The sequence below is a fragment of the Sebastes umbrosus genome, chromosome 15 (assembly GCF_015220745.1).
Source record: "Sebastes umbrosus isolate fSebUmb1 chromosome 15, fSebUmb1.pri, whole genome shotgun sequence".
NCBI lineage: Eukaryota > Metazoa > Chordata > Actinopteri > Perciformes > Sebastidae > Sebastes > Sebastes umbrosus.
In genome coordinates, this window is record NC_051283.1 from 23,280,911 (window position 1) to 23,301,106 (window position 20,196).

At 44.1% G+C, this 20,196-nt stretch overlaps 1 protein-coding gene across 5 annotated transcripts in view; it reads left to right on the plus strand.

Moving 5' to 3' along the window:
- rbms3 (RNA binding motif, single stranded interacting protein) overlaps positions 1-20,196 on the plus strand; it is a 341,188-nt gene that overhangs the window by 96,158 nt on the left and 224,834 nt on the right. The window contains exon 1 of one of the 5 annotated variants that reach the window (XM_037793988.1): positions 5,924-7,204. The exons of 3 other annotated variants lie outside the window; for them this stretch is intronic. In XM_037793988.1, the coding sequence (XP_037649916.1) occupies positions 7,130-7,204 (75 nt within the window). In that variant the 5' untranslated portion in view covers positions 5,924-7,129. Of the gene's footprint in view, positions 1-5,923; positions 7,205-20,196 lie in introns of those variants that run through there. One more of the 5 variants, XM_037793989.1, reaches the window with a different exon arrangement.

Sequence of the window (20,196 nt, forward strand, 5' to 3'; positions counted from 1 at the left end):
TCATAGTTTCAAAGGTATTCTTGATTTGTTTTATTACAAATATGAGTTTGGGTTAGCTGCAACTAAGGATTATTTTAATTATAGGTTATTCAGATGATTATTTACTGTATCATTTAATTAATCATCTAAAAAATAACTGAAAATACTAAGAAATGCCTGCTTTCTTTTGTTTTTCTTACCAACAAACCAAAACACAAAGACATTTAGTTATCATATATACAGCCCGGTCACACAAAAGGCGTGTGAATGACAGGACACTACGCAAGGCAAAAGCATGTAATAAAAAAGTCCTTCTTGCTTTAGGTGTGCAATTTTTAACCACATGTTGTCTGTACTTACTGCAATGTAGTGAAGTAGAATTAAAGGGGAGAAAGACTGCTAATGGCGGGTGAGTGGGGAGATGGATGGGTCCAACAAATTAGCGTTCTTTCAGCCAGGAGACCGGTGTTTCAAATCGAGACTGTTTTGTTTGGAAGTTACGTTAGTGACGTTTGTCACTTGTTTTGTAGTGATGTTTGTTACGTGTTTTCCGTCCTGATGTTACGTTGTTTCAGTACGTATTTTACTTAATTTACGTACTTATTTTAAGCCCAACCATGATGTTTTTCCTAAACCTAACTAAGTGGGTTTGTTGCCCCCTACTGGTAAGTTACTGCACCTGCATACACGTGTAATATATATGCCTTGGTGAGGTAAAATATGACACTGACATGCTATCCTGTGGTGGACCGGTGGGTTTATTACACCCTTTTCCATGATATCAGGTTGCATATATAACAAGAACAAGGAAAAGCATTGAATTCTCACACTTTGGAAGAAAACAAATATAAAAAAAATAGGGCTGTCAACGTTAATGTGATAATAAGGTATTATTTGATCTTTTTGCAGTTGTAGCAGGCTCAGTTTTAAAACTAGAGTGGAGATACTGGCATCATACAAAACTAGAAAATAGTAGTAGTAGTAAGGAATAGAATGGTACCAACCATGTCATACTAGCTTGTCGGGAAGGAGGTTAAATAACGCTCAAAACTTCCGCTAAATTTTGGCGAGGAAAAAACGTCATGGCCATTTTCAAAGGGTTCCCTTAATTTCTGACCTCAAGATATGTGAATGAAAATGGGTTCTTTGGGTACCCACAAGTCTCCCCTTTACAAACATGCCCACTTTATGATAATCACATGCACTTTTGGGGCAAGTCATAGTCAAGTCAGCACACTGACACACTGACAGCTGTTGTTGCCTGTTGGAGTTTACTATGTTATGATTTGTTCATACTTTTTTATGCTTATGAGTGTTTCTGAATAATATTTGACATTGCTTTGTGTTGCTAATTGATTTCCAATAATAAATATATAAACACATTTGCATAAAGCAGCATATTTACCCACTCCCATGTTGATAAGAGTATTACATACTTGACAAATCTCCCTTTAAGGTACATTTTGAACAGATAAAAAATGTGTGATTAATTTGCGATTATTCTCGATTAACTATGAACAATCATGCGATTAATCGCGATTAAATATTTTCATTGATTGACAGCCCTAACTAAAACACAAAGACATTTAGTTATTATCTATGACAAGGAAAAGCATTAAATTCTCACACTTTAGTTAATTAAAAACACAGCACACTGTGAACACACTGTTCATTGTATTACTTTGATGGACTCATTTGCCTTCTTTGCTCCATTTGTCCTCACTTTCTATTGGTAGAGGCATCATTTGGAAACATGGCTTTTGGTCACACGTGGACAGAATCTGGGTGAAAATCGCTTTAAACTGACCTATTACTCCGTTCTACTCCTTTAATCTCAGTATTCTTAAGTAAAAACAGAAAATGATGAGCTTTATCTATGAAATACAGAGATGACTTTACGCGCTCGTCCAGTGGACACGCGGCGTTATAAAGACATATGAATCTTTTCTGCCTCTGTGCCTCCTTCAGGTTCCGTCTCCCAATGTGTCTTATCTTCTTCTCTCTCGATATCTCTCTTTCTATTACTCTCTCCATTGGCCTTTGTCCGTCTCACTGTCTTTGTTCTTCTGCCTTTCCCCAGATGCTGACCGTTTATGTGTCTAGTTGATCCAGAGGCTGTTAATCTGGTAATCCGCAATCGATATCAGCCTCATCTCTTCCCTACAGATAAAAGTGGCCTATATCTGATAATTATATTTCCCTCTCTATATCTGTAGAAGGCTGGCCTTTCCCTCCGAGCTTTGTTTTGGTACCTGGGATTCTTCTTCTGGTATTGATTGGGTCTGTCCACATGCACTGGGCCCTTCTAGACACATAACTCTCATAAAAAGATGTGGCTTTTGCTCTACTTTCTGTGTCTAGATTGTGAAAACTATGGAGCCCCTAAGGGGACATGGGGAGAAAAAAATAGTTTTGCGTTCTCTCGCAAAACTTTTTCATTTGGGGTCCCTATGACAGATAGTAGTAGCTTGGAAAATAGCAATAATTGGAACACTGAATTTGATGAATTTGCTGTTCATCAGACCACAAATCAGACAAGAATTAGCTAGCGTGCGCATCCCACGCTCCTTCTGCGTCACTCCTCGCCACTAAGAGACTAACTACTTTGCCGGAAGGAAAGCGGACAGCACCTCCGGCAGAGACAGACCTTCAGTTAGCGGCTGTAGCAACATGAATTCAGCCAGCGCAAACCCAAGTGCTAAGGGTCAGCGTTAGGGTCTAACCTGTGTTATGGCAACAACCAAATTTTGCTGATCCGGCGAGGAGTCAGTTCAGGGATCAGCAAACTTTCTGTTGCTGCCATTTCAAGTTGCTACAGCTGCTAAAAGTCCATTTTCAGCGAAGTAGTCTGCGAGCGGTGGGGATTGAGGCGGAGGGACTGCGAAGTGTGCTAGCTAATTCTTGTCTCATTGGTCTTGTCTTCATATTTGAGGCCAATCTCAAAATAAAATCGGTTAGAGCGATTGTTTGTTGGTTGTTTTCATGTTACCGAACTGACCCGGAAGTACTTTTTTAAAAACATTTTTTACATTGACCTAGATTAAAAACATTTGCGATCTTTGCGAGATCTCACAAAAGTAAATTTTTTTTGTCCCTTCCAGGTCTCCGTAGAAAACAAACTCTCTCGCTTGAAACGAAACCTGTATTGCAAAACTTTCAAAATGATCATAGATTAATTCTTTCAGATGATCAATATATTCATCAAATAACCATTGCACTACTACATTACTTACAATGTCATACATATTGATGCAACAAAAGTAATTATCACTATACTAAGAGGTGATGAAAGTGTGTTTTCTACAGCTGAACTCACTTATCTTGAGTGTTGCACTAGAAATCTGTAATTGGGTTATTATTGTCTGAGAAGGAGACATCAGCCTCATGGGTTTTTGTGTAATGCTCTCAAGTGTAACAGATGAAACACAAAACTAAACTCATCAAAATCAGAGGTCTATTTTCAGATTGCCAAAACATAATTGTTTTCAGTCCAGTCATTTCGTGGTGTAGTTTTTGGCTGCGTTTTTGCCGCACGACTCCTGTCGGATGATTAAAATGAAAGTTGATTTGCTAATTGAGTGTAAAATGAGGCACCTGAACTTGTGGCCTCAAGCATCACTGGCTTCCCCCGAGGACTTAAGGTTAGTTCCTATCCATGCAACTATGTGTGTGTATGAGAGATGAAAAAGGTGTGATCAAGTGTGACTTTCTCAGCGTTACATTTTTGCATGCAACGTTTTTGATCTTTGCAGAAGTATGAGTTTATCTGAGGTTACTTTTGATCAGGCGAGCACTCACCAGCGGGACATTTTTGTGATGTTTTTGGTCGCGGTCATGGTCGATCAAAAGAGGATTCATCCGTTGTCGTCTTTTGATGTTACTCAGGAAGCAGTTTCCCCCTTTACATACTTCCTCATTCAATGCTTGGAGATAGTTGTTCACTGTCTTTACGTGACGATTTTAGCGCTTAAAAGACTTGCTGCACATCCTCTTTGTTGACCCTGTAGTAAAAGAGATATTCACTAGATTTACACCAAAACTTAATGACTGTTTTATAATCCAAACAGCACATAAAATAACATAGCTTTTGCATATCTAATCCATGTGATTGCTTAAAGTACTTCTGTACAAAAAGAAGGTACAAGATGGTGATAGAAAAGTGGTAAGAACATAGTCCCATGGTCCAACAATTTAAGGAAATAAAGTAGACATTGGCCTTAAAACATGCTTGCCAACCCTCATGATTTTCCCTGGAGACTCCCATTTTTCATTGCTCTCTCCCAGTTTCCTCCCGGCGTCACAATTCTCCCATATTTCTCCCGATTTATGGCAAATTTTCACACTTAACTCATTTCTGGCACTGCACAGTGTGTATAATCCCTACTGTTTCCGGCCAGACAAAAATAGTGCTACACCAAATGTTGTTTACGGGCAGAAGAGAGCAGTCTATGTGTAGCGGAGTTAATGATTACACTTGCCATTACTAACTCTGTCTTAATATGTTTAAATGTATGTACTCTGAATTTAATGTATTATTTGTCATCTGTTTCAATATCATGTTATTTACTTTATTATTTACTTTATTATTTAATTATTATTATTAATTTTATATATTTACTCTGATATCTGATTATATAATGGAGGTTGCCATGGAGACCGTTGTGTGTACGTAGCATTAGCGCCCTCTACTGCGCCCCTGCAGACTTGACAGGTGCACCCCGCATCTTGTCAACAGTCTTCATGTGCCGTCTCCGTGGTAGGTTGACTTTGAATTAGCTCCGTAAATATAAAGAGCATAAGCCTTGTTTTTATGGGTAAAAGTGTATTTTCTGTAAATTGTATGTCGAGCTAAGCTTCCGAGTGCTAGAGAAAATGCTGAATGTTGATATTAGTTGCCTCTTTGATTGTGTGGAGCGGTTTGTCGAACACGCCACGTTGCTGGCGACTTTGCTGGCTTAGTTAAAGCTAGCTGGCTAATCAACAGCAACTTCAACTGATTTCATTTTGTTTTAGCATCTTTGAGAAGCTTTGTCGCTGTGAGACTGACTGTGGGAGATCTAACATCATCTCTGTATTACCAGAATAAATGGCGAGTTGGAGCCAAAAGTGACGGTGTGTGTACATCATTAATAACACAACGCAAGAGAGAGTACACAACGGCTACTTATGCTTGCAACAAAGCGCCGTAGGTGCTCATGTTTGAGTATTGAGGTATTGTATTGAAGTTTGATGCCCTCGCCTACAGTATCTTATGCTCTATGCATGCAGTGGGAGATATTTAACATCCATCCATCCATTATCTGTAACCGCTTATCCTATTCAGGGTCACGGGGGGGCTGGAGCCGATCCCAGCTGACATTGGGCGAAGGCGGGGTACACCCTGGACAGGTCGCCAGACTCTACATTACTTATATTGTATTGTATTGTATCTACGTACTTATTATTTTGTTATTTTCATTCTTTTAAAGTCACCAGAATGCAGGAAACAAAGTCTCTGAAATTCTTCTGGGGGAGTAAGTCCAGAAATACTACTACTAATACTATAGTTAATACTATACTATTTTTAATAATACTATTTTGAAAGGTTAAAGGTTGGCATGTGTGCCTTAAAATATACTCACATGTTCTAAAAGGTTGATCATTGAATGTGGTTTATCCAACTGTACTGCGTTTTTAGAGTAAATCATCCTAGTTTGTTAAGAGAAAGTGTTTTGTTTGGGGCCACAGTGTGTTCCAGCCGGTAGCTCCGTGTGCAGCCAGTAGGGGGAATCGACTGCTCGCGCCGACGCCATCCCCCCCTTCTCGTCTCCACTCCTCTTCCCTTGCGTTCTCCCTGGTTGTGGAAACGCTGCAGCCCGCTGGTCTGTGTCTGGATCCCTCTCTCTCGCACAGAGCTGCTAAAGACCCTCCTACCGGCTGGGCTGGAGAAGGAGGAGGCAGTCTGCTCCGCTCGCAGCCTTTCGGACGAGCCCCCTTTTACCGCCCTGTCAGTGTGGAGGAGAAGGAGAGAGAGAGAGAGAGAGGCTGAGTGATAGAGAAAGCGCACGCGAGAGTAAGAGAGAGAGCAACTGTGTGACAGAGGGAAAGAGAAAGAGGCAGGCTGCTTAGAGGAGTGAGAGAGCCAAGGACGAAATAAGGAACACATTTTTACAAGTGCAGGAAGAGGGAGGATCGCAGACGAGGGACTCCTTCTCTACTGGACACCTGGGACACAGTCGCCGTGGTTTTTATTTCTCCCCGCTCGTCTTCTATCTGGAACTGGATTGACTAACCAACCGGTGGATTTTTAATACACGCTTGTGCCACATCATTTAGAAAGCTGGGATCATTTCTCTGTGTTATCTGCCCTCCTGCTGGCTCGACTGCTACAGACTGAGATTGCCGTCTGGGTCTGCGCTCGGCTCTCGTGTTCTGCTCCGTGCACAAAGTGCATCTGTCGGCAACCGGTGCTGAGGATATCTCCCCTTCTGTCAAACAGGACAGCACACCGTCGGATCAGACTACAGAGGAGAGAGAGAGCGAGAGAGAGAGAGAGAGAGACAGTGTGTATGTAAGAGAGGGACAGAGAGAGAGAGAGAGGGACAGAGAGAGAGAGAGTCAGATTCCCAGTGTGTCTGAGAGAGAGGCAGATTAAAGCCCAGGCGAAAGACTGGAGTGAAACAGCTCTAATAGAGAAGTGAACCTATACGTCCTCTCCCGTTTTTCCTCGCCATCCCTTTTCCTCCTCCTCTCCTCCTCTTCTTCCTTTCTCCCATTTTCCAACATTCACAGGACTGCCAGAGCTACTGCCACCTGCACCTCTTCTTCTCTTTTCCCCCTTCTTCCTCTACCTCACCCTTGAATCGCGCGTTACTATCCGATACCAGCCAACTGACGGTTCTAGCACTTGTGGAAATATTTCCATCGATCCGGCAGCGAGAGACTTGAGCGAGCATCCGCCCGATACTGAGGCTCTGGACCGAGCAAGGCGCCAATCAGAGAGGCAGACCTTCTCCCTGGAGGACCGGCTAGCGACACAGTGGTGCGGACGGCGAAGACAGGAAATCACACAGCCCCCCTCTATCCGCCGCCTCTATCCCATTGCTAGCTACTTGGCAGCTTCCGCCCCGGTGTCACCATTCCCTGCCTCAGTGCTAAGGATTCCAGCTACATGGGCAAGCGATTGGAGCAGCAGCCAATGTACCCTCAGTACACCTACTACTACCCCCACTATCTCCAGACCAAGGTACGCCGCTCTTCTGCTCCTCTTGCATTCCTCGAGCCCACTCATCTACTCCTACACTCCCTCCCACCCTCTCCACCCCTCCTTCCTCTCCTCCTCCTCCACATCCCCCCCCCCCCCTCTCATCCCTGAGTGGAGATGGGATTTGATGGATAGCTGGCCTTGGCTGTGATGGTTTCAGATGGCAGGTACCTCGTTGGAGTTTGGATGTCTATGTCAGCGTGTTGACTGTGTGTGTCTCTGAGTGAGGGATCAGGGATCAGGGATCAAGGCTTGAGTTAGTCCAGCCCACCAGACCGTTACTGGGAGCTGTCCAGTATCCTCCATCCATCCCTCACCTGCACACTGATGAGATCTTGATGTGACACAGTGCATGAATAGTAGACTCCGAGGCTTTTGCTAATCAAAACAACTGACAGACGGCTTTTAAAACAAATGAGAGAATTAGGATCCATTTAATTTACTAATGAAGCGTTTGCGAGCTGAAAGTAGGCCATTGTTTAAATGCTTCAATGCCACTTTTTTTTCTGATTGAGGCAAATAAAAAACGTTTAATTATGAAGTTGCTGATTCACTAACCGGCACAAATGTGTTATTGTAGTGCTGTACAAACAGGTTATGAACCCTTCTTTCGGTCGGCGTGGTTCTGACGGAGAGCAGGCATGAGGAGGGCTGCCCGTGTTTGCTCTAGCTGTAGTATGCATCAGTGCCTCTGGGATGGCAGCCCAGGCCTGGGCCCTGATGGCTGCCAGGACACTCGCTGGGCACACTACCCAGACATCATCAAGGGATTAAAATGGAAGCCTTTTTGGGGATTACTCTATTTGTTTTTCTACCACATGTGTGACACTATTTTCTGTCCATTATGGGGACGCTATGATGGGCCGAAAAACATGCTGAAGGTGTGCAGTTGAACTTGGGTTACTAAAAGACTATTGTATGTCATATTATTATTATCATTATTATTAGGTGCAGTGGTTAGCACTATCACCTCACAGCAAGAGCGTCGCAGGTTCAAGCCGTGTTAGCGTGGGTTTTCTCCAGGTACTCAGGTTTCCTCCCACAGTCCAAAGACATGCAGATTAGGTTAATTATTGACTCTAAATTGCCCGTAGGTGTGAATGTGAGCGTGAATGGTTGCCTGTCTCTATGTGTCAGCCCTGTGGTAGTCTGGCGACCTGTCCAAGGGTGTACCCCGCCTTCGCCCAATGTCAGCTGGGATCGGCTCCAGCCCCCACCCGCAGTAGGATGGATGGATGGATGTTAAATATCCCCCATTGCATGCATAGATTAATAGATACCGTAGGCGAGGGCATCCAACTTCAATACACGCCGACCCAAATTGTGATGAAAAAGCATCCAGTATTGGATGTTGGCATTGATTGATTGGACAGACTTTTAGGCTTGTTTACTTCTTCTGTAATCAGATATTTCCTGATCTCGATTAGGAAACCTTTCTAACTCGTTATTTAACACTGAGGCATTGAACAAAAAGAAACATTTATTGAGCAAATAAAAAAGTTTATTTCACCCTTATGAGAGGTATGGGTAAAAAAGAGATGATATTGGTTCCAAAACTCTGTTTTGTTGGCAGCAGTGGCAAACATTTTCAAACACTCAGAGAAATGAATGTTATAATGTGGCAAATTTCTCTTATTTATAACAAGAGAATAACGCAGATAGAAGATTAGTCCTCACAATGATTGTATCAATAAAACTGATAGAGGAAAATACCAGTTTCCATCCTTTCCTATGTGGAGCTGGAGTGCGCTTCCAGCAGCGACGACCTGCCTGCAGCCCCACCTGGCAGTCCACTAGCTTTCACCCTGATTTATAGTTTAATACATTTGTGCTGCTGCCATATGGCTTCCCTCTCCCTCCCACCCCACCCCCCTCCGCTACTCCTTCCATCATCCCCCTCTCCTTCCCTCCCCTCTTCTCATATCTCAGAGTTGCTCATCTCGGGGGCCTCTCAATCAGGGCTTGCCCCTCCGTTCTCCCCTCCCTCCCTTTCCACTTTTCTTTTCCCCTCTCTTCCTCCTCTCCTCTCGCTTTCCTGCCTGCCTGCCTGCTCTGCTGCAACAGGCCCCCCCCCACCACCACCCCCGCCCGCCTTCTTCGCCCATGCTGCAGTTCACTCCCAAGGTCAGCGCAGATCCGATCTTGCCACCGTCAGCGATTGATGTATCCTTGAGCGAGCCGCTAGGGTCCTGTGTCATGCAAACGAGAGCCATAGTGGGGGCGTTGAGGAGGGAGGAGAGCATGCATTTCCGTTTATAAATCAGCAGCCAACATTCGTATTCATTTTCATGGTTAGTTAGCGTAGCCAGAGGCCGTCGTAGGCTGATATGAAAGAGCCACAGACGGGGTCAGGAGGAGAAAAGGGAGGCGGGGAGAGAGTGTTGGGCGATGTGGCCGAGAGGGCTGTGGAGAGCTATCTCACACTCTCATTAATGGCCATTGATAGCTCGATTACAGAGGGGAGAAGGGCCTTGGCTGGCAGGTTCAGTCCACACAGTCGACAAAATCACACGGCAGACACTTTGGCCTCACACACACACACACACACACACACACACACACACAAACACACAAATTCACTGCAAATCCCCCCTTTTTTTGCACACTGCTCCGATTAAGTCATCAGTCTCAAATCGCACAGGTCTTTCTATTTATCTTCATTGCTGCATTCTCAAGGTATGGCCTCATTCTCCCAAGAGATGTGGGTGGGGGGGGGTGCATAAATATCTAGTAGGAGTAGGGAGGGGGAGCGGGGCGTAACTCATACTAAAGTGTTGCCATTCTCGTCCTCTCGCCTCCATTTTACGACACATATTTGAGATTCTATGCATAGGAAATTTATAAAACATCTGCGCTCGGTTAAGGACTCTCTTTTGTGGAGAGAGGAGCTAACACTGTCCGAATAAACCGAAGGCACCTTCTGAATTTTGGATCCTTTCATCCCCCTCTGCGTGTCTGTATTATATTCTAAGTTAATGGAGTCCTCTGATGCCGTCCAGCGTGAGCCAGTCGGCCCCGATTAGAATGTGAAAGTCAGAGAATGAGATGAAAAGATAACATTTGGCTTTCTATTGATTAGTGCAGTGGGGCGTAGCATGTGCTTCTCTTTAGCTGAATTATTGATTCCTGAAAGAGGATTTGTGTGTGTGTGTGTGTGTGTGTGTGTGTGTGTGTGTGTACGTTGGCGTGTCAGTGTGTGTGTGACTTTTATATGAGGTTATGGCTGCTGGGGAGCCGGCAGGATGCTGTTTTTGATGAGAGGATCCCTTTTAAAGGCCCTATTTTCTGATCAGTCCGTGGAGTCATTTGCTGAAATTCGGCCTTCATTCAGCCCCGCGTCTTTTCCGTGCTGTTCACAGCTTGACGCGCATTCATCTTTAATGAGAGGTAATAGATGTGCAGCATAAATGAGAACATTTCAGTGAAACGCCTCCCTCCCTCGCTCGCTCCAGCCCGCCCCCTCTCGCCCGTGAGAACAATTACAGCACACAGATCAATTATTGTTATTTCATAATGGTGTTTAGGAGAGAATAGGAATTTTGGCTGTTGGTCTTGGCGTGCGTTGTATTTTATTTTCTCTCAATGACGGGCATTTTCAGGTACATCTCTCAAAAAGGAACTCTTAAATTCTGATAATTTGCTTCGAAAACCTGCAATAAATTCTGCCTGTTGTGAAGTTAGTCGGCTTTTGGGGTGTAAGAAAATATCAGAAATATTGAATATAGGGATTTTATGTTTTGTATATATGTTTTAAAAACACTGTTTTGATTTTTTATTAATAGTTTACATGCAAAAATGAACTCAATCAATACTTTATTTCATTTGCAAAGAGATGCGCCCTCTCAGTGTATGTGCCCTCTTTAAATAGTGCTATGATGTTTGATGTTATGACTCCCACTGTTCCGATTGCATAAAAAAGTAAAACAAATTTCACATACGCATATGGCGGTATGTTCTTTATACTATAACAGTTTTCCTAAAATTAGATTTAAAAAAATCGCAATATATCGCCTTGCGTACAGTATCGCAATATATCACAATACATTGAATCGTAACCCCTGTAGCGTGATACGTATCGTATCGTTAGATTCTTGCCAATACACAGCCCTACCGTCGCCGCTACTGCAAGGTACCTGACACTGCTGTACCCTTGTGCTGTTACACCACTGATAGGCGAGGTCATTACATGCCTAATGTCAGCGATCTCACACTCAAGGATGCACTGCAAAAGTGTACACACACTTGCGCTGTGGCTGTGATCCGGGAGCGGGCAGGCCAGGCAGGCGTCTGTGCTACATCCAGACTAGTACACGCAGAACCCGAGAAGCCGAGAGGGGCAGATTGAGGTAGATTTAGCAGTCCCCGGCCTAAAGTAAACACCACTCAATGGAGCCCTTTGAGAGGATCTGAGCCTGTGTCTGCCCCTGCTGCCATAGGCACCATTTCTACCCGGTGTAATTCTTTAGAATTGGAGGAAGAGATGGAGGGACGTGGTGTACAGTGTGCATGAGAGAGAAAGAGAGAGAGAAGGAGAGAGAGAAAGAGAGAGAGAGAGCGCGGAGGGGTGGATGTTGTAGGGAGGGGCCAGTTAAAAGCAAGGAAAAGGGTTTGGTTACATTACACGGGGTGATCCATTGTACTACAGAAATAACAACAGAGCCATCTAAATCCTCCTTTAATGCCTCGATAGAGAGGCACAGAGACAACAAGGGAGAGACGGATATACATAGACATGGAGAGCAAGCGAAATCAAAGGCAGAGAAAAAGGCAGAGGACCACTTTCCAAAAGTCTTTTATTAAATCAGTTATCAGTGACGTGAAGCTCAGCCATAGCAGCTTAGTCCCCTCTGTCTCCGCTGATGTGGATCTGCTTTGAAGAGTTTATCAAGGGCTTTTAGGGCTGGAAAAATACACTTCTTATATTACATTTGCTAAAGCCCAGCCCTATTTTGAGCCCGGGACGATATGTTCTGATTAGCGCTAAGACAGGGGTAGTATAACTCATTTCCCTTCACTTGTAATTCTTGATACATGCCTCACGACTCACTGCCCGAAACAAAATACTGTCCCCGCCTCGCCGTAAATCTCAACCCATCATGTGTTCTCTTTTACTGGCAGGCTTTTTAGCAATCTCGTTTTCCTACTTTTTTTTCTCCATGTTTTTCCAATCCTTCGCCTCACATGGCCATGAGAGACAGCCTTTTGATCATTAATCAACTAATACCCCTGGTTTTTTTATCTACAGCTTTATCCCGCGGTACAATCCCTCCATGTGTAACTGTCAGTCAAAGGGGGGTAGACAACTCCATTTATTTGCTATGGGCTGTGTGTACATGCACAAACATGCACACACACACACTACAACAGGGGGTACTCTTAACCCTTCTCATCTCTCAGCTGACAGCTCAGCCCTATCTGCACACCCATACATTAAGGTGGCGTATGCATTATTGCTTCCCGCGGCCTCTCATAAGCCGCACACGGAGCAGGGTGCCGAGACCCGGCCCACCGCACGCTGCTGTTCACATCTCATTACAGCTAGTGCCCTCTCAACACGGATATCTTCTTTTGTCAGAAGAGCATAGGAGGAGGAACATATACAAAGAAAAGGGAAAATGAAATAGCAAGCTTTTATTATTTTCCATAGGCAGATGGGAGGAGGATGAGGAGCCTGTTCTGTATTAAGTTTGGTGCACAGAGGGGGTTATAAATGTAGCGGCAAAGTTACGTGCACGGCATGGTTTACGAGCACAGATGGCAACTTGAGTACCTGCGTGCAAATGTGTGTTAAAGAAGTCTATCAATGAGTTTGTACTTTATTAACCCTTTCTGAACTGCAGTAGAAACGGTCCGCCAGTGCCTACGTTGGTATTTTAGCTGATTGTGAAGTCATTTCTTGGAGTATTTTCAAATGCTTCATATCCCTAAAATCTGTACAACCTAAGCTAATATGAAAACTGAGCCCAATACAACCTAGAAATCGCAAGTTGCTTTAATGCATTAAAGAAATGATTGGCGTTAAATCAAATTTGTGTTATAATGCTATTATTGCATTAACTTTGACAGCCTAAGTCATAAATTAAAAAAAACAAACACAAATATGACATGTTTTTTCATAAAATGTTATTAAATACACACAAAACATATTGATCCAAAAGATTTCTAAATTTAGAAACATGAAAAAACATTTGCACATTTTTTTAGTTTTTGAGATATGCTAATTTTTATGAGTAGATCTAGTGCAAAAACGTTTTGATAATTTTGTTATGTTCCTCAAGCGTACAATGTGATTATGCAAAAGACAGAAGCCCTAGCTTTCTGCTGCAAAAGGAATACATACTCTAGCCATCATGGTTTTAATTTTACATCAATTGAAACAGGACCATGCAAACAACGATCTCCCGTGGCCATTATGGGGCAATACCGTGGCGCCATCGCACATTGTCACCGCGTTTTGTACCGCATGTAACGTAACATAATGACGCAATGAGGCAAAAAACAGAAGCCTTTGCTATCCGCTGCAAAAGTAATGAATGCTCTAGCTATTGTGGTTTTATCTACATCTATTTAAACAGGCTCATCCAAACAACGATCTCCCACTGCCACCTGTGGGAGGTCAGTTTTTAAAGGGTTAAGTTACAATTTATGGACAAAATGCTGTGTTGGTGTGTGTGAGAGACTGTGTGCTTGGTAAGTGGTCCAGTGCTTTAGAGTGAAGGTCTCAAAATCAGGTCACATTTATCGTGTTGCATCGAAGTGTCCTTGAGCAAGACACAGAACAAAGTACCCGCTCACTCACAGGAGGTCACTGTGAAAAAGAGCAGCTGAGATAAATGCCTAAAATATGAAATGATGTGCTTAGTGGTGGTGGAGCTCTTGCCCCAGGGAATCTTGTCTCTGAACTCTCCTTCGCGGGACCATCTGGAGATAACAGGCGACTCTGCTGCAAGAGAGAGGGACTCCTACCTGTTTGGTGAAATGGGGCATATGGGGAGGAAGGTGGCGGAATGAGAAAACCTGGGTTAAGACGGCGAATCCCCACCAGCTTCCGAAGGCACTGCTGTGAAGAGACGCGCTCACACATAAAAACACACACAAAAAAACGTACATTTGTGCGCCAAATAAATTGCGGATGTGAACTTTTAACCACAGGTGGTCTTTAATAGTTGTGCATGTTAGGCGTGGCTTGAATATACAAACATTTTTAAGTGCGTTATTTGTCCCAGGATGAGGTGCTCTTCCTCGCGAGGAGCTGAAATGAAACACATTTTCTATGTGTTTTCTATATTTTCGGAGTAGAGAAAAAGAGGCATGCGGAGTTGACATACAGCGAGACGGAGAGAGACGGGGAAGATGTTGCTTTAGATTTAGAGCCAGATGAAACGAGACACATGACGTGCCCTTCAAACCAACCAACACGGCAGGACTCTACAAATACACCTGCTTTTTTCCCCTCTCTCTTGTTTTCACTAGCATTTCTTTTTGTAACTTAGTATCTGCCTGGAGCTGTCTCCTCTGGCCCACTGTTTCACTCTTCTGTCGCTCTGGCAAATGCCTGGCCTGGCATTTTCATGCTCTATTTTCTGTGTCCCCCCTTTTGCCTCTGAGGACGGCGGGGTGCAGTCTCACAATTTTGTCTTTTTTCATCTTTGACTGTTTACGTATCACCCCCTTCACTTTTGCTCAGACCACTCTTCCTCCCTCTTGCTCCTATTTTTTTTGCCAAGCCTCCCTTCATCTTAAAATTCTCTTTCATGTTGTCCCTTCTTTGTAATTACTCTTTCCCATCCTCCATCGCCTTTGCGTGCCTCTTCCTCTATTTCCGGGAGCCCCTGCTGTCTGCTGGGCATGGTGTCCTGCCATCTGTGCAGGATGACACGAGTGGCTGCAGAGACACCTCCTGTGTGGACCCCCTTTAATACATACAGCCTGTATTAACATACAGAGCAGCATATGGGACATAGTAGTAAAAGTCAAACACCCCTTTTTACCATTTCAAGTGAATCTAATTGTGTGTATGGTGAATATAAAATCGTTAACTTTGCCTGTAACATGTGTTTGGCATCATTATAGTCAATATTTTCCAACTGAAGGGGAATGCATTTGAGAGAACATATTTAGTCAGGGATTATCACCTTTGTTGAAAAAGAGATAAAGGGATTACAAACTTTGTTGAAACTTCTGTTGGCTCCTGTTGCAGCTCAATACATACTGAATAATGTCTGCAAAAGGGGAGTATGATGGTGAATCCTTTCAGTGTGTGGTTCAATACCTTGGTCTGGATTTATCCTCTATCCTGAGAATAGCACTGCTCTACACGGGGAAACACTACCTGTATTATTGGAAAATAGATTTTTGAAATATAAGTCTGCTGTCCATTTATATTGTAATTTATTGATTGCTATGTTTGGTTTTCATGTTTCATAACATGTTTAACTAAAATGTGAGCCATTGTCTATCCCCAAATTTAGAGGGGATGCAAAATTGCAACCCCAAACAGTGATGGATAAACTCAAGCACCCTTGATTATGTGAGCCACATAGCTGGAATTCAGAGGGAGGCAGATAGTAATGTTTCCGCCCCATTTGAGGGGAAGATAGTGGAGGGCATGAAGAGGAGTTCAGGTCAATAGACTGAGCCGGTGATGAAGGATGTCAGGCTGCTAGTCACGTGCCGGAGAAGGGCGAGGGAGGCGGGGGGAGGTAACTGCACCTCGTGAGAGACAGACAGGCAGAGGAGGGCTTTTGTTGTTCCTGTGTAACTGAAGCTTTCGGTGTCTGCTGCGTCTGCCGCCCTACCTTTTGGCGTGCCGGTTCACGAGAAGAATTCTCAGGTTGCTGGTGTTGCGACATGTGGCTGCGGAATGGGTAGGAGGAGGAGGCGAAGGAGGCGGCAGCTCGGCTTGGTAGCGTTCACTGACTCAGACTCAGTCGGGGTAATTGCTCCTGCATTTTTAACGAATGGCTGCTGCGTACACTTTGAGGAGCAGCGCACCGGAGGATCTCCGCATGGCTCCCACTGCAGCAGAATTGACTTTTCACCTTCCTGAGTGAGGCCACCTGAGGGAGGCTGAGGCCCGCTTCATGTGTTTACACATTCTTAGAAATAAAGGTGCAAACTGGAACCATGTAGGGTTCTTCGGCTTGTCCTCATAGGAGAACCCTTTTTGGTTGAACCCAACATAAAGGGTTATTTAGTAGTCAATACCAATACCAGTGAAATTCCACGATTCTTGATACCAATTCGATACCACGTTAAAAAACAAAAACAAAACAGTAAATCCAATGTACTTCACCATGCACTCCTTTATTACTCTTTGCGTCCTGTTTTTTGTTAGGAAGATAAACAGGTCATAATTCCCTCTTTTACCTGTTTTATATTGCTGTGAAAACATCTCCTTCAAACAATTGCATTTATTAAAGTTTCTCGCCAAAAACTACATTTTACAAGATTACATTTGAGTCTACCTTCACCCAATACATTTTTTTACTGAATAGAGCCTGAATGCGTATACGAATGCGTATAATGTAAATCAATGGCACCACCCTTGTTGAAATCGGCAGGACGAGACCTAGTCAACGTTAACTTGCTTGCGTCATGTCGATTTCAACACGGATTTGTTGTAGTTCATAATGTAGCATCAACGGGGAAACAATAGGGTGCGTCCCCATGACACGTTGATAGTGTGTTTACTGCGTCCCAAAGACATTTTCTATCGTCCTCAGGACGACGGGATACCGTTAGTCTCGCACCCTGACGGTACCAATGAGTACCGTCACGTTTTCAGGATTTTGGCATTGGCTTCTTGTGACATCCCTACTTCTATAGTGTAATAGTTCCACCCAGAACCCTCTCTTGAGTTCTATCCAGATCCTTTCCACCTACTAAGGGGATCTACCAAGAACCCCTTTATATTCCAAGGGTATCATCAGAAGCAATGGTTCTAGGTAGAACCTCAGCCCTTAAGGAAGAACCCTTTTGGAACCCTCATTTCTACCTAATCAGACCTAAATGTCTCTTTATCGTCTTGTGAATTTAATATGTTAACCAAATTAAGCCCCTTGTACAATATGTATAAAGTGCTGTATAGAAAATGTTCCCTCGCTGATCCTGATGGCTCTCACTACAGACAGTTTTAGTCATTCTCTTCTGGTTTCATCTTAGTAATGGGTTGTAGTCCTAGTCTGTGGTCTAGACACATTATGGCGAACTGAGAGCGCCTAATAGCGATGAGCTCATAATCTAAACAGTCTACTATGTAGGCGATAGTGTGCGTTCCATTAGAGTGTTTTCCTGGAAAGTCCTGCGAAATGGAGTATCATGTTTCTATACGCAGTGCACTATATTGTATAATTTGAAGTTTTATCTTTTTTTTGGCACAAGAGAATCAAGAGTGGGAACAAAAGACTGAGCTGGGGAAAGCCACCTGTGGAGAGAAAAAAAGAAGGGCGGAAAGATCAGCAGTCTCATTTTTCACACTGGTCTTTCATTCACCTTAATGACGTCATAGTGTGACAAAGAAAATCCTTCGCCAGTGTGGATCTCACTTTGGGTGAATTTGCATCTCATTTCCATTGTGGCTGCACAAACCGATGACCTGGTGTCTTTCACCTAGATACCCAGACGTGGAAACCGGAGGAGACACCGGCCACAGACATGCAAATGGTAGTGTAGCCTTACCGCTGTCATTAGTGTAGGAGGCCCTGGTCGCCCCCTCTCTCCCAAACACATACACTGGCTGCCTGCAGTATTTACTCTACACAGCTGCATTAGTAGTGGCAGGCTCAATGAAAATACCATGTCACGCATAGCTTGAAAAATGGCTCCGGAAAAAGCCAATTCTGCCATGAATGAGGATAAGCAAATAGGCATGAGGGCTTGAATAGCTGCCAGTCCTGTCAGATTCCCCCCTCTCACCCAGCCACAATGAGCTCCTATACAAATACGGCTACGTGCACCAATTTAGCGCAGCAGATGAACCTTGCGAAGCCTTGTCGAGCAAGTGGGGGGATTACCAAGAGCAAACAGGCCTTTCTCCCGGCTTTATTTGAGTTAAATGACTCAAGCCACCCTCTTAGATTTCGCCTGAATGGTTCATCTGGCAGACCCTTCCACCGCACCAGCCGCTTCTGAGGCCACAATGTGTGCGCCTGCATTAGTCAGAGTATGGAAAAACACTGAGTGGGACAGGTAGGCGGCATGAATTAGATTGCAAGGACACTGATTCAGGGAGCAAACCGAGCCAGCAGGAGTCACAAACCAGGATGAATGTAGAGAAAGCCCTCAGCGTGATAAGAGTCCAATTGGAGGAGAGATTATTATTCTTCACCAGTAATTAGTAGCGCATAAACAGCCATTGGCAACAGAATTAAAAAGTGTCATTATGATATGTGGACTCCATACAAGATGCCGGTTCCCTCCCTTTTCAATAGTTAGTCACGTTGCCTCAGGGACGCCCTTCTCTGTGTGCGCACAGAGGGGGTTGAGAGTTCAGTCGGTAGCAGATGAATGCCTGAAAACGACAAACCTATTGGAGGGTTTGATACTAGTTTCCTCCTGTACAATCTGCACTGAGGCAAACGCTCTCTCCTCTCTCTCCTCTTTTCCCCCTAAATTATTAAGGTCACACACATTTGAGAGAGGAAGAACAGGACAAGAGAGTGCGTGGGGAAGGAAATGCACGCAGGAATCAATGCTTTCACTCGCATTTAAGTAAGACAGGCTTTGTGTCTGCTTTAAAATATGCACACATTACCAGTGCAAGTTTTGAATAAATGCAAATGTTAGCATTTGAGTACGTTTTACAGTTGATGAATACTGATGTTTTTTCATCCTCCTGTATTGTTTTGTCCTTGGGCTCTTGTGAAAATGTTCGAAAACAGCGGCTTTGAAAAACAGTTAGTTGCTAATTCCCAGTCTGCGTTCTTTCTCTCATTAGCTGTTTTTGAGTACCCTGTGGAAGACTTGTATCCATTATTTATCTCTAGCCCCCAAAAACAACAGCTGCATGCTTGTGCAACCGCCATATGTTATGCTTCTCCCAACATATTGGGGGGAATCATGCTGTATAGGGAGCTTTGTATCAACCCATGGAGATCTGTATCGAGCCCCATGCAGACATGCTGCACTTGAATGCTTGTTATTTTAGGCTATGAATGGGAAGATACAGTAGAAACTTTCCTCAAACTACACCGGGCGATTAACCACAGAGGCACGTTGCCGACTACTTCCGGATGCTCCGGCACCACTGGAACCGTCAGAGGGAGCGGAGGGAAGAGGGTCACATTAGGATTCAGCCGATAAAGCAATAAACCCTTGTAGGAGCTGCAGTCGGCGCCGTTCGGAGCAGATTCTGTGTCCTCAGCACTTTGGGGGCCTGCAATTAATCACTAAGCTGACATTACCCCGCCTTCCTGAGAAAACGTTGCATAAACACTCCGGCAATGGTGAGCCAACGTTCCCCGCCGCCACGGACCCGGTGTAATCGTTAAGACGACTGTTGACGCTCGCACGCTCTTTCTGAAATGTTTAGGAACTCCGTGCCCCAGTTATGTAGACTTCCTGTAGAGCGCGGGCTGATCTGCTGATCTGTTTAGTTATAGATAGCAGTTTAACAGCCAGCCGGAGCTACAGCAGGCGGCTCCCGCTCCATCACCGCTCCCCACTCGAGGGTTATGGAGGACACTCGTGGCTGATGTGTGGCAGCGTCAACTAGCATGTCGCATCTGTTTAACATTGTGCACGTCTCCGCTGGTGTGACTGCGAGGCAGTTGCCACAGTGATTTGTGAAATGGGAAGCCTCTGAACCTGTTGAGGCTTTAATAAAGAGGACCTATTCTGCCTATTTTCAAGTGCATACTTGTATTTTGGGTTTCTACTAGAACATGTTTTTCATGCTTTAATGTTAAAAAAACACATATTTTTCTCATACCTTTATTCAACCTCTGTCTGAAATGCTCCGTTTTAGCGCCTGT